Raw genomic sequence first — 11,868 nt, forward strand, 5'->3', positions numbered from 1 at the left:
ACCTTCTCAGAGCCTCTGTGTGAACCAAAAACCATCTGGCCGGCACACACATGCACGTTGGAACTGAGCTAGGCAATAGTTCACATGCCAGCAGATATGGCTCTGCGTGCCACCTGTGCCATAGGTTTGCCATCACTGCTGTAGAATAATACTTGGTAAAGTAGGAGCCACAGAAATGTGGGGAATAGCATCATTCTGCTGATGCACCACGACTCAGCATGCCTTCTACTTTACAGTAATTGCAGTATTTCCACTGTACTTGGAATGTTACATATATTATATTTTAAAACCTGACAGAAATCTGCTGCTATTCCCCACATTTCTGTGGCTCCTACTTTACCAAGTATCATTCTACAGCCACAAATTTTTCTATGTATATATTGTAATACACCTTTGCATAGGTGTGGTTGGTTGGTGTGGTCGGATAGTGGTTAGGTGTGGTTTAGTAGTGGTTGGTTGGTCTGTGATAGTGTCGTCTGTTTGGTTAGGTGTTCTGTAATATAGTATAGATTTAATAGTTTTTGATACTACGAAGAAGTAAAAGCCTTCTGAAGAAAGAACTCCAGCTGTAGTATATTTATTAAGGAAGCTGTCCAGTGACTGGTGTCCTCCATGTTTCCAAAGCAAGTTCAAAAATCAACTCTGACAATTCCTCCATAGGTTTTTTCATTTCAATTCCAGTGGAAATTGATACAACATCTGAGTGTGAGTATGTGAGAACTATGTTTTAGCAACATGGTAATTGGATGTAAGCTATCCATAGGTAGATGGGTACCTGGTGAAGCAACAAGCTGTTATGTTATCTCATTTAATTTTGATTTTTTTTTGAAGATACACACATGAATCAAATTACATTTCAAAAGTGCTTAGAAGCGGAACAAAGCAACATCTTTTTCCTTCCAGATCCACTATTGTAGATAGTGCTCAAATCATTTAAAAACTGTAGACATGTAGCTGTCTTGTACAGTGGTCCCTCGATTTTCGCGGGTTTGAACTTCGCGAAAAGTCTATACCACGGTTTTTCAAAAATATTAATTAAAAAATACTTCGCGGGTTTTTTCCCTATACCACGGTTTTTCCCACCCGATGATGTCATATGTCATCGCCAAACTTTCGTCTGCTTTTAATAAATATTTTTTAAAATAAACTTTAATAAATAAACACGGTGAGTAATAATCTAAATGGTTGCTAAGGGAATGAAAAATTGCAATTTAGGGGTTTAAAGTGTTAAGGGAAGGTTTGTGATACTGTTCATAGCCAAAATAGTGTATTTACTTCCGCATCTCTACTTCGCGGAAATTCGACTTTCGCGGGCGGTCTCGGAATGCATCCCCTGCGAAAAGCGAGGGAAGACTGTACTTTAATTGAGATAAAAGGACCCCCTATCACATCTTCACATTTCTTAAACAACATATCATTCTGTTCATCTCCTTTTGCACATATGATGGAAATCAAGAGTTCAGAAGGTAGGCCTCGTCTTACGACCACAATAGCGCGCAAAATTTATGTTGCTAAGTGGGCCATTTGTTAAGTGATTCCCCCCCCCCCCCATTTTACAGCCTTTCTTGCCACAGTTGTTAAGTGAAGCACTGCAATTGTTAAGTTAGTAACGTTGTTCATCTGGCTTCCCCATTGACTTTGCTTGTCAGGAGGTCACAAAAATTGATCACATGACCCTGGGACACAGCAAGCGTCATAAATATGGACCAGTTGTCAAGCATCTGAATTTTGATTGCCTGACCATGGGGATATTGCAATGGTTGCAAGTGAAAAACCATCGTAAGTCACTTTTTTCAGTGCCGTTGTAACTTTGAACGGTTACTAAACAAACTGTTGCAAGCTGTAGAGTACAATTTAAGTAAACTTTACTGACTTTCTTTGCTATTTTACTGCTGTTGAGAAAGCCGGCATTGCAGGAAGGGACAGATATTATAAAGTTCATCTGCAGAAGCTGTCCATCCATTTTGCTTGAGATGTTTCTTGAAATTATCAGACCTAGGGACTTCCATTATAAAAGTAAACTATTATTTCTTCATACCTATACCACTTTTGTTTTCCATATATTGCACGAATTGATACTTCCATGGATTCACACAGTATGCTTCTCCTGTAAACTTACTTTTATAACACTGTACTACCAATAATCATTCATGAAATTTACATGCCACCTGACTCCCAGGGACTGAATGACTTTATCTTGTTTCCAAACTGGAGAACACAAAAATCTTAAGACTGGAAAATACTATTCCTCTCTTCTATTTTCTATCACGTACCATTATTCTGTGGTAAGATGGACGGCCAATAAATTTAATAAATAATAAATAGTAAATAAATAATAATGGCAAGTGGCACAATTGCCATCTTTGGGTTACAAAATTTGGGATTGCTAGAAGATAACAAAAGGAAACATATATACTGTTAAAATCCAGGTGATCACAAGATGATAGCAACAAGTTACAGTATATATCTTGTTGCTATCATCTTGTAGTTACCTGGATTTTAACAGTCTATATCCAATAGCTGTGGCAGCTGAATCTTAGGGTATTTTGCCATGATGCCCAGTGTTCTGGCTAGGAATATACACTTTGTGGAAAATATGCTCTATGTAGCTTAGTTATTCTTTAGCATTCATACTTTGGTTGTTCTAATCTAAATAGAACTTTGGATTTTCTCGCTATTACATCACATAAGCTTAAAACTCATTTAATTTCTACATAGCTGCGGCTTTCCTTTTTGTAAAAGCAAGCTTCTAGTTCTTTTGAATGCAAAAAAAGAAATATGTGGCGCAGTAATGCCTCAGAAACCAATGTTAGATTGAAATGGATTTTCAGTGGAAACGCTGAGAGAAAGAAAGAAGAAAGAAAGAAAGAAAGAAAGAAAGAAAGAAAGAAAGAAAGATGTTTCTCTTCAGGTTCAAGTTGCCTTAGTTACTTAGGATAACCATAGTCCCACTTGAGAGGGATAGTTTTCCTTCATTTACACTCCTTTTGAATCTCCCGGTGCTGCAAAGCAAACATATCGCCAAGAAGCTAGCCCTCAATACTGCCTGAGAATAACTGTTGTAGAGAGAAAGGTTCATCACATTGCTGAGTTTGGGTCAGATGACCTGTAGGGCAAATCCAACCGTAAAGTCAGAGTAATCTCAGAATCCATCGCAGTCACCATTATGTCCTTGATGGTTAAATTAGGTTTGCCATGCTGGAGGTAGGAGGAAACTGCTGGCTGGCTGAAATATGTCCTGACACAGTGAAAATAGCACTGTTGTTTCCGGCCCTCGGGTTCTGACGGGAAGCCGTACGGCAGGAAGTCCACGTCAAATAGAACAACAGGCTGAAGAGGATAATTGCTCCAGCGACTGTGAGCACAACGCCGCTGATAAACATGCTGGCAAAGGGGCGCGGGGTTGAGGGATTAGTGCCGACACTGGTGGTAGAGAGGGCTGTGAGCACTGTGCCACACACCAGCAGCACCAAAGCCGTCAGCAGAAGCACGGCGCAGTCCGAGGCGCCGCCGCTCTTCAGCAATGCCACCTGTTCCCGTCTATGGATGCAATTCATATCCTGGATGGCAGAGCTCAGCAGCTGCTTCAGTAGCACCAAGAGGGCCAGCAGACAGAGTGTTGTGCCCACTGCCAGCCTCCACTCCCCAGAGCGGCTGCTAGTACTGTACAGCAGGGCAATGCCACCCACCCCACAGGCTAGGATCAAGGCCACTGCTACTCCGTAGCAAATAAGGGACTTCTTGGGCTCCTGGGACCACCAGAGCTCCACGTGCTCCTCCAGGATGTTCCTCTGGATGCGGTTGGCATGAGCTGGGAGCCTGGGTCCGTTCAGGCGCTCCATTTCCGCCATGGTGGATGTTGAACTGGCTCATATACAGCAACGATGGGCTATAGGAACGGCTGCTTTCAACTGGTAGCTACTGGTAGGAGGAGGGTAGGTACTTGACACATTTTCCTGGGAATCGAGAGAATGAAGGTCTATTCGGTTCCTATCCAAGTCACATTTTTTTCTTCTTCTTGAATGGAAATGATTGAGAGGGAACAGCAGAAATGGAAGACTCTTCCGACCGAGGCTGAGACTGAAACCTGTTTCAGCGTTTGGAGGCTCCCTTCTGAGCACGTCCAGATCCTGCCAGTTATCTGTAAAGGAAACGGTGATAAAATATGAAAAGAGCTTTCTCTCTGTAAGGTGAGAAGAAAGAGTGGTGAGGACCACTCCCCATGGGATCAAGTAGGGTTCACGCAAATCAAATCAGGTTTTTTTTATGGGCTATATTGCCCCCACCCTCCTTGCCTTTCGTAAGCTCCTTAAAACCCACCTCTGTCGTCAGGCATGGGGGAATTGAGACTTTTCCTTCCCCCTAGGCTTATAAAATTTATGCATGGTATGTCAGTGTGTATGATTGGTTTCTTAAATTGGGTTTTTTTAAATTAACTTAAATATTAGATTTGTTTACATTGTATTATTATTGCTGTTAGCCGCCCCGAGTCTACGGAGAGGGGCGGCATACAAATCTGATTAATAAATGAATAAATAAATAAATAATATATATTCTTCCATGCCTTGTCTGGGAAAGTTGAATCGCAAACTTTCCCTGTGGCAAAATGTTTGTGCCAGGAAAAGCAAGAATATCTAATAATAAGTAACTTATAAATGATACTTGCCCCTATGAAACTTTTGGATGGATTTTCTCATTTACACAGTTTCAATAATTTGCAGCATAATATAAGAAATACTTCCCTTATTTCTAGTCTCAGGTTTTAATGCTATTTTAGTAACACCTCGACCTCTATCAATTTGACAATCATCTTAAAAATACTTATAATCTCTTCTTTAAGAAAAGATTGATTTGATATTGCAAGGCTGCCAAACTTGGCTCTTTGTACTAGTTTTTGTCTTGATGGGAGGCAAAGAGAAATTATATTTACTGCAATGGCATGTCTCATTTTCCAGTGAGAAAAGGCAAAAACAGTTTCCCCCCCAATGCCATCACTCTGCTAAACAAATAATTCCCTCCACATTGTCAAACTATTTACTAAGTCTGCATTACTATTATTATTACTTTTTCTCATCATTACTATCACCCATTTCCTCCTACTTACCCTGTTTCCCCGATAGTAAGACACCCCTGATTGTAAGACGTATCGGGGGTTTCAGGGGGGTCGGCTAATATAAGCCATACCCCGAAAGTAAGACATATGTCTTACTTTCGGGGAAACACGGGGGTATTGCCGGGGGGGAGCCCGATGACGTTGCTTCCAAGCTCCCCGCGCGCCCCTCGCCTTCGCCTCGCCGCGGCGCCACCGCCTCTTCCCCGGCTTGGCAAAGCGAAGGATGGCGCTGGTCCGAAGCGAGCCAAGCGGGCGGCGGCTTGCAGCGAAGGCGCTCGTCCCAGCAACTGAGTCCTGCCAAGGCTCAGCTGCAAGCGGCCAGCGAGGCCGACCAGCTCCGAGGCAAGCGGCCGGAGCTGCGCCCTCTTTCGCCCGCCTCCTTTCCGGCAGGCAGGTGGGGCTGCCCAACTGTGCAGAGCGGCTCCTCCCCTCCAGACACACGCTTCCCCGACACGCGTCTGTGGCTCCACGCGTGCACGCCGCTTGGAGCCCTGAGGTTGAACTTGGAAAAGGGCTCACGAGGCTCCTGTCCCGCGGCTGCCCTTCTGGACTCTGGGGAGATGCCTTCGGGAACGCGACCCTTTCAATTTTTTCCCAATGTAAGACATACCCCGAAAGTAAGACGTAGTGGGGCTTTTGGGGGTAAAAAGAAAGTAAGACACTGTCTTACTTTCGGGGAAACACGGTAGGACTGTATGACTGTAACGTGTTGCTTGTATCCTTAAGATTTTTATTAGTATTGATTGTTCCCTGATTGCTTATTTTACCTCTATGATAATCATTAAATGTTGTACCTCATGATTCTTGACAAATGTATATTTTCTTTTATGTACACTGAGAGCAGATGCACCAAGACAAATTCCTTGGGTGTCGAATCATATCTTCAATAAACCTGGCTATTCTATTCTATATTGAAATCCAGTTTACATCATGTTGAGGTTACCTTTGCATTTGTTAAAAGTATTAAGAATGATAAAATAGCCTGTTCTTTCGGATATATTTTTCATAAAATAATTAGGGTAATTACTTTGATCCTAGGGCTCATCCTCATGTCCCTCTAATTACTGTACAAAGATGGTTCTCTAATGATTATTAAAGGACACCCTTTCATGATATCCCTTCTTTCTTTTCTCCAGCCCTATGCAAAGGCGCCTTGAAGACATCTGTAGTTCTTCTACTGTCAAGGGGGTATTTTCCATCTTTTTTCAACACATTTTGCCATACAATGTAAAAAGCCTTGGTGCAATTCCTAAAAAAACATTTCACACTGCACATTAGAACAGTATAAAATTAATCCCAAGTATCACAAAATCAAAACAGCAGATTAAAACACAATCATCGTATCAAGGCCTTGCAATCGTCCCAATCAAATGAGAAAAGTATTTTATCTAATAGCTCACTTGGGAAATATCATGAGAGAGCAAGCAGAAGACACACAATGTGCTGTTTAGGTACAAAGGTCTGTTAATTGCAGAAAACAGGATATGGCCATTATATGTCCCATGAGAGCATCTTAATATCTTTTGAAAAAGGCAAAAATAGATTAGGAAAGGTATAATGCAAATTATATATATATTTTATAAATTATAATTATAATTTATATATATATAAATATATATAATATATATATATATAAATATATATGTAAATTATATATATATATTATAAATTATAATTGAATGACCTAGATTAAAAAAATATACAGTAGAAACTGACATTTTGATTGATAATGGTTGAGAATAGTTTGATAAATATAAATAGGAGAAATATTTTGTATTGTAATAGAATTAGTGATCATCCAACAAAACTGAAATGTGATTTAAAAACAAGATGAATTTTCTTATAAACCACATACCACATTTAGGTTTGGGGGAATGGAGGAAGTATCCATAGCTACTCTTAAAATGCTTACACCAGTGTTTCCCAACCTTGGCAACTTGAAGATATCTGGACTTCAACTCCCAGAATTCCCCAGCCAGCATTTGCTGGCTGGGGAATTCTGGGAGTTGAAGTCCAAATATCTTCAAGTTGCCAAGGTTGGGAAACACTGGCTTAGACTGCAAACAGTCGTTGACTAGTCACAAACAACTATCATAAAGCATTAATCTCCTTGGCTGTTACACACCTTCTTAGTACTTGATTATAAAGTTTGATCTACTCCAGAAAGGTCGCACACATGCTTTGTAAATAAGCTTCTTCCATGCAGGCCCTCAGGGACTGGTCTAAATTTCCTGTTACCTTCAACGTGCTGGTCTTCTTATGACATCTTAGTTCCAGGGTGCTGGGTCAGTGATTCCTTGCCTTTCAGGAATTCCACTAACAGGTGTTGCAGTCTTCGCTGTGTCTTTAACAGGTTGGCTCTTCTTTTGCATAAGAGTGTTCATGTTCAGTTCTTAGGCTCTTGGTACAAGTCTTCATTTTAGTAGCATTTGCTCCTTGTACTACAAAATCTGACGATTGAAGCAGAGATCCCACACAATAAGAAAGCTTCTTTCACTGTTTCAGTCTCACATGGTCCCTCATCAGCATCTGCCTCTTGTCACCAACTGGTTCTCTGTGTTGCGAGACAATAGAAGCTTTGCATCTAAGCTGTCTTAACCCTTGGTACACACTTTTTCTCCCAGAGCCATTGAGACCTGGGCTTATCATTAGCTTGTTTTCTTCATTTCCAGCTTAAGGTGCAAATAACAGGATTTAATTTTTCTAGCTTGATAAAGTTGTTGACCAGCATTTAACTGTTTCATGCTACTTTGCTCTTCGGGCTCCCCCCTCTTTAGATATTAGGCAGGGATCCAGGTGGAAAATGGATGCTGAATATATACTGCTCAGAAAATAAAGGGGACACTCAAATATAACATCCTAGATCTGAAAGAATGAATTGTTCTCATTGAATATTTCATTTGCACAACTATTCCACTTGCACAACAGCATGTGAAATTGATTGTCCGTCAGTGTTGCTTCCTAAGTGGACAGTTTGATTTCACCGATTTCACTCCTCCACTTGAAACAGAATACCCTATGAGACTAGACTTTCAATCCTGGGCCTAGAAAGTCTAGAACTAAGACGCCTGAAACAAGATCTAAGTATTGCCCACAAGATCATATGCTGCAACGTCCTGCCTGTCGGCGACTACTTCACCTTCAACAACAACAACACAAGAGCACACAACGGATTTAAACTTAATATTAACCGCTCCAAACTTGACTGTAAAAAATATGACTTCAGTAACTGAGTTGTCGAAGCGTGGAACCCATTGTCGGACTCCATAGTGTCATCCCCAAACCCCCAACACTTTACCCTTAGATTATCGACGGTTGACCTATCCAGATTCCTAAGAGGTCAGTAAGGGGCGAGTACAAGTGCACTAGAGTGCCTTCCGTCCCCTGTCCTATTGCTCTCCTATATCTCCTATACCTTTTTTCTATTCCTATATCTCTTCTTCTATTCTTTCATTGATATGTTCTATTACTATACCTTCTCTTCTATTCTTTCTTAGATATATTTTACTATGAGTATCTCCTCTATAACCTTCATCATGTATTTTACTATGTGTATATAGATATATACCCACTAAAACCCTAATTGTGTATTGGACAAAATAAATAAATGAATAAATAAAATAAAAAGTTTGATTTACTTGAAGTTATATATTTTAAGTGTCCCCTTTATTTTATTTTTTTGAGAAGTGTATTACAGTATTTAGGAAAAGTAGAAAAAAAAGTATTTCTGGTACCCTATTTTCAAGATGGTGATTTCCTCACTGGTCCATTTAAAAATCTTTTCAATATTTAATAAGGAATTTAGATTTCCTGGCTTAAAATGGCTTTCAATTTTCTGGGTTGCAAATTCTAGGTATCTACAGTCTTCCTCTGTAGAATATCAAAAGTATCCGAGACTAGAAAATGAAATTATTTTCATAGGCAAATAGGATAATTACTACAGTTGAATGGCTTTCGTGTTTTGAGGCCTATTAATTTTGCTGAGCTCTGAAGCCAGAATGTCCTTTTGTTTAAAGAAGTTGCATTACAGTGTGAAATCTAAGTTCATAATATGAATCTGAAGATGTTCAGGAGAAGCTCTTGAATAGAATAAGAATGGAATGGAATAGAATAGAATAGAATAGAATAGAATAATTTTATTGGCCATTCTATTGAAATGTACAGTCTGGCATAAAACCCTTTACTTTCTTTACCGAGGCTTAAAAGCAATCTATTTACAATAGCGTTTTTCTTGTTTTCTTTCTTCCTGCTTCCCTTGTATTTGTCCGTGCATGAAATGGACAAACAAGACATAACACTGCCCACCTGTCCTTGAAAGCAAACCGTCTGCCAGCTGCTGTTCAGTGAAAGTTGGCACTCCAAATGAACCCTGATTAGTTTAACACCATCTTAACCAAAGATTGCAAAGAGGTCTGCAAAGAAGGGGATTCAGACCTGAGAGAGAGTGTTACCTTAATTTGGCTCAGGGCTAAAATCATTGCCCTTTTTTGTATTTATTTATTTATTTGATTTGATTTGTATGCCGCCCCTCTCCGTAGACTTGGGGCGGCTAACAACAATGATAAAAACAGCATGTAACAATCCAATACTAAAACAACTAAAAACCCTTATTATAAAACCAAACATACATGCATAGCTGTCAAATTAAGCAAGATGGAAAATAATAACTTCATCAATTGGTGATACATAGGGCACTGGAGTCAAAGCAATGGGGTGGTCATTTATATCAAACCACTGGTAGTTAAAGGCCACAATTAATGCATTTTTTTAAAAATCAGAAGGATGTATTTGAGAATAATTATACCTAGTAGCAGATAATGGATTTGGTGGATATTTAGTACAGCACATAAGAATGAAAGAAGTATAATTAATCCTCCCCCACTGCTTCTCAAATAAGAGATCTCATTTATCTCAGGCAATTGTTTAATAATTTAATCGGAGGCTACTGGAGGTTTCCCTTGCAGAAGCAGTCAGTCTTCTGATCCAGACACAGCCTGACAGCATCAGCTCAAGCCCTCCCTTCCAACGGGCACAAGAGCATGAGATCACTGTCAAAACTCTCTGGAGATCAGGCCTATTTATGGCAGATCGCCAGCTAAGCCCCATGATTGGAAAACCAAAGCGCTAAATCTAGTACTAAATCACTGGAAGATGGATCAAAGATAGAAGACAAATCTCTCCCACCTACCCCCCAAACACCCCCAAATCTTTTTCTTTTAGTGGGATTGAAGCTGGAATTCTTGAAAAACAAACACTTGAACCCCGTGGATGTTAAATTATGTATTGACATGAAATCCAAACCCATGGCTCCGTCCACTTCATTCAAACAGTGAAAAATAGTTACTATACACCTGTTATTTGCCCAATAACCCTCTGATCCTCTGAAAAGTTTTCAGAAGGCAGTTTCTTGACCGAAAAGAGAAAGAATGCATGGCATGGAGATATTTTCTAGGACGGGCTTCACTCACCTACAGCTGATCAATCACTGAAGATGCTGTTGCCAGAATCTTTTCCTGGACCGTGTTCTTGAGTTTCCTGGGATCCTTGTGCCATATTCCTCTTCCATTATGGGTGCTTAATGGTCAGTTTTTAGGGTCTGGTCCAAAGACAAAACTGAAACCTGCCTTCTCACTCTCTGCCTGCATATGCCTATCGAGTAACAGGTGCTAGTTCCACCTCCTGCCTCCGTCTTAATACTAGACGCTTCATCTGATAGGCTTACAACAGTCACTGACCTTTGTCCAGGCAGGTACATTCTCTAGCAGGGCGTGGGGTTGGAGAGACAACCTGTTGTCCTTGGAAACATTCCAGCCTGATGACGGTGCGTGTACACGTGGGAGGTGGAAATAAGGCAGGTGAAGCCAAATGAGAAGGATGTACTTTACAGGTACAGGTAAACAATACAGGATGATAGAGATTGATGGCTTCTTGCGAGAAAATTGATGGGGTTTTTTTCCTTCTTCAAGGAATTTCACAGGAGCAGTAAGGAAATGGTACACATTAATATCGTCTTTTGTCTCTGATGGGGAATTGGGAACTTTTGGCAGACTTCTTCAGAGTAGGAATGGCTCTCGAGGCCTAGTAGGAAGTATTAAATCTGTTTGGGGTGTGAATGTATGAATTGAACAGATCACTGATGACCCCTACAAAGACCAGAACAACATGCAATAGTCATTAGAAAATATATAGACTGTTTCTGAAACATTGACTCATTGAGCTGGATTTGGGGTTCAGTCCAGTTGGCAGAAAGCGATTCCAGTGTAATATTTTCGGTCCCCACTGCTGGCATCTATTCTGCACTGGCTGCCTGTTTTGGCTGGAAGCCAAATAGTGGTGCCCTCATTTCATGCTTGCATGTTGATTAAACAAAGTATAGTGGTACCTCTACCTATGAACGCCTCTACTTATGAACTTTTCTAGATAAGAACCGGGTGTTCAAGATTTTTTTGCCTCTTCTCAAGAACCATTTTTCACTTACAAATTTGAGTCTCTGAAACTGTAGCTGAAAAAGGCAGGGGGAAGCCTCGGGGGGCCTCTCTAAGAATCTCCTGGGAGGAAACAGGGCCGGAAAAGGCGGGGAGAAGCCTCCGTGGGGCCTCTCTAGGTACTCCTGGGAGGAAACAGGGCTTCCACCCTCCCTGTGGTTTCACCAATCGCACACATTATTTGCTTTTACATTGATTCCTATGGGAAAAATTGCTTCTTCTTATAAACTTTTCTACTTAAGAACCTGGTCACGGAACGAATTAAGTTCG

At 40.6% G+C, this 11,868-nt stretch overlaps 1 protein-coding gene across 1 annotated transcript; it reads right to left on the reverse strand.

Annotated features, from left to right (window-relative positions):
* Positions 1-794: 794 nt before the first annotated feature.
* TMEM125 (transmembrane protein 125) lies at positions 795-10,764 on the reverse strand. The gene is made up of 2 exons (XM_070745097.1): positions 10,582-10,764; positions 795-4,141 (listed from the first exon to the last, which is right to left on the reverse strand). The coding sequence occupies exon 2, from the start codon at positions 3,849-3,851 to the stop codon at positions 3,180-3,182; it is 672 nt and encodes a 223-aa protein (XP_070601198.1). The 5' UTR covers positions 3,852-4,141; positions 10,582-10,764; the 3' UTR covers positions 795-3,179.
* Positions 10,765-11,868: the final 1,104 nt, after the last annotated feature.

Source organism: Erythrolamprus reginae, chromosome 3 (genome assembly GCF_031021105.1).
Source record: "Erythrolamprus reginae isolate rEryReg1 chromosome 3, rEryReg1.hap1, whole genome shotgun sequence".
Taxonomy (NCBI): domain Eukaryota; kingdom Metazoa; phylum Chordata; class Lepidosauria; order Squamata; family Dipsadidae; genus Erythrolamprus; species Erythrolamprus reginae.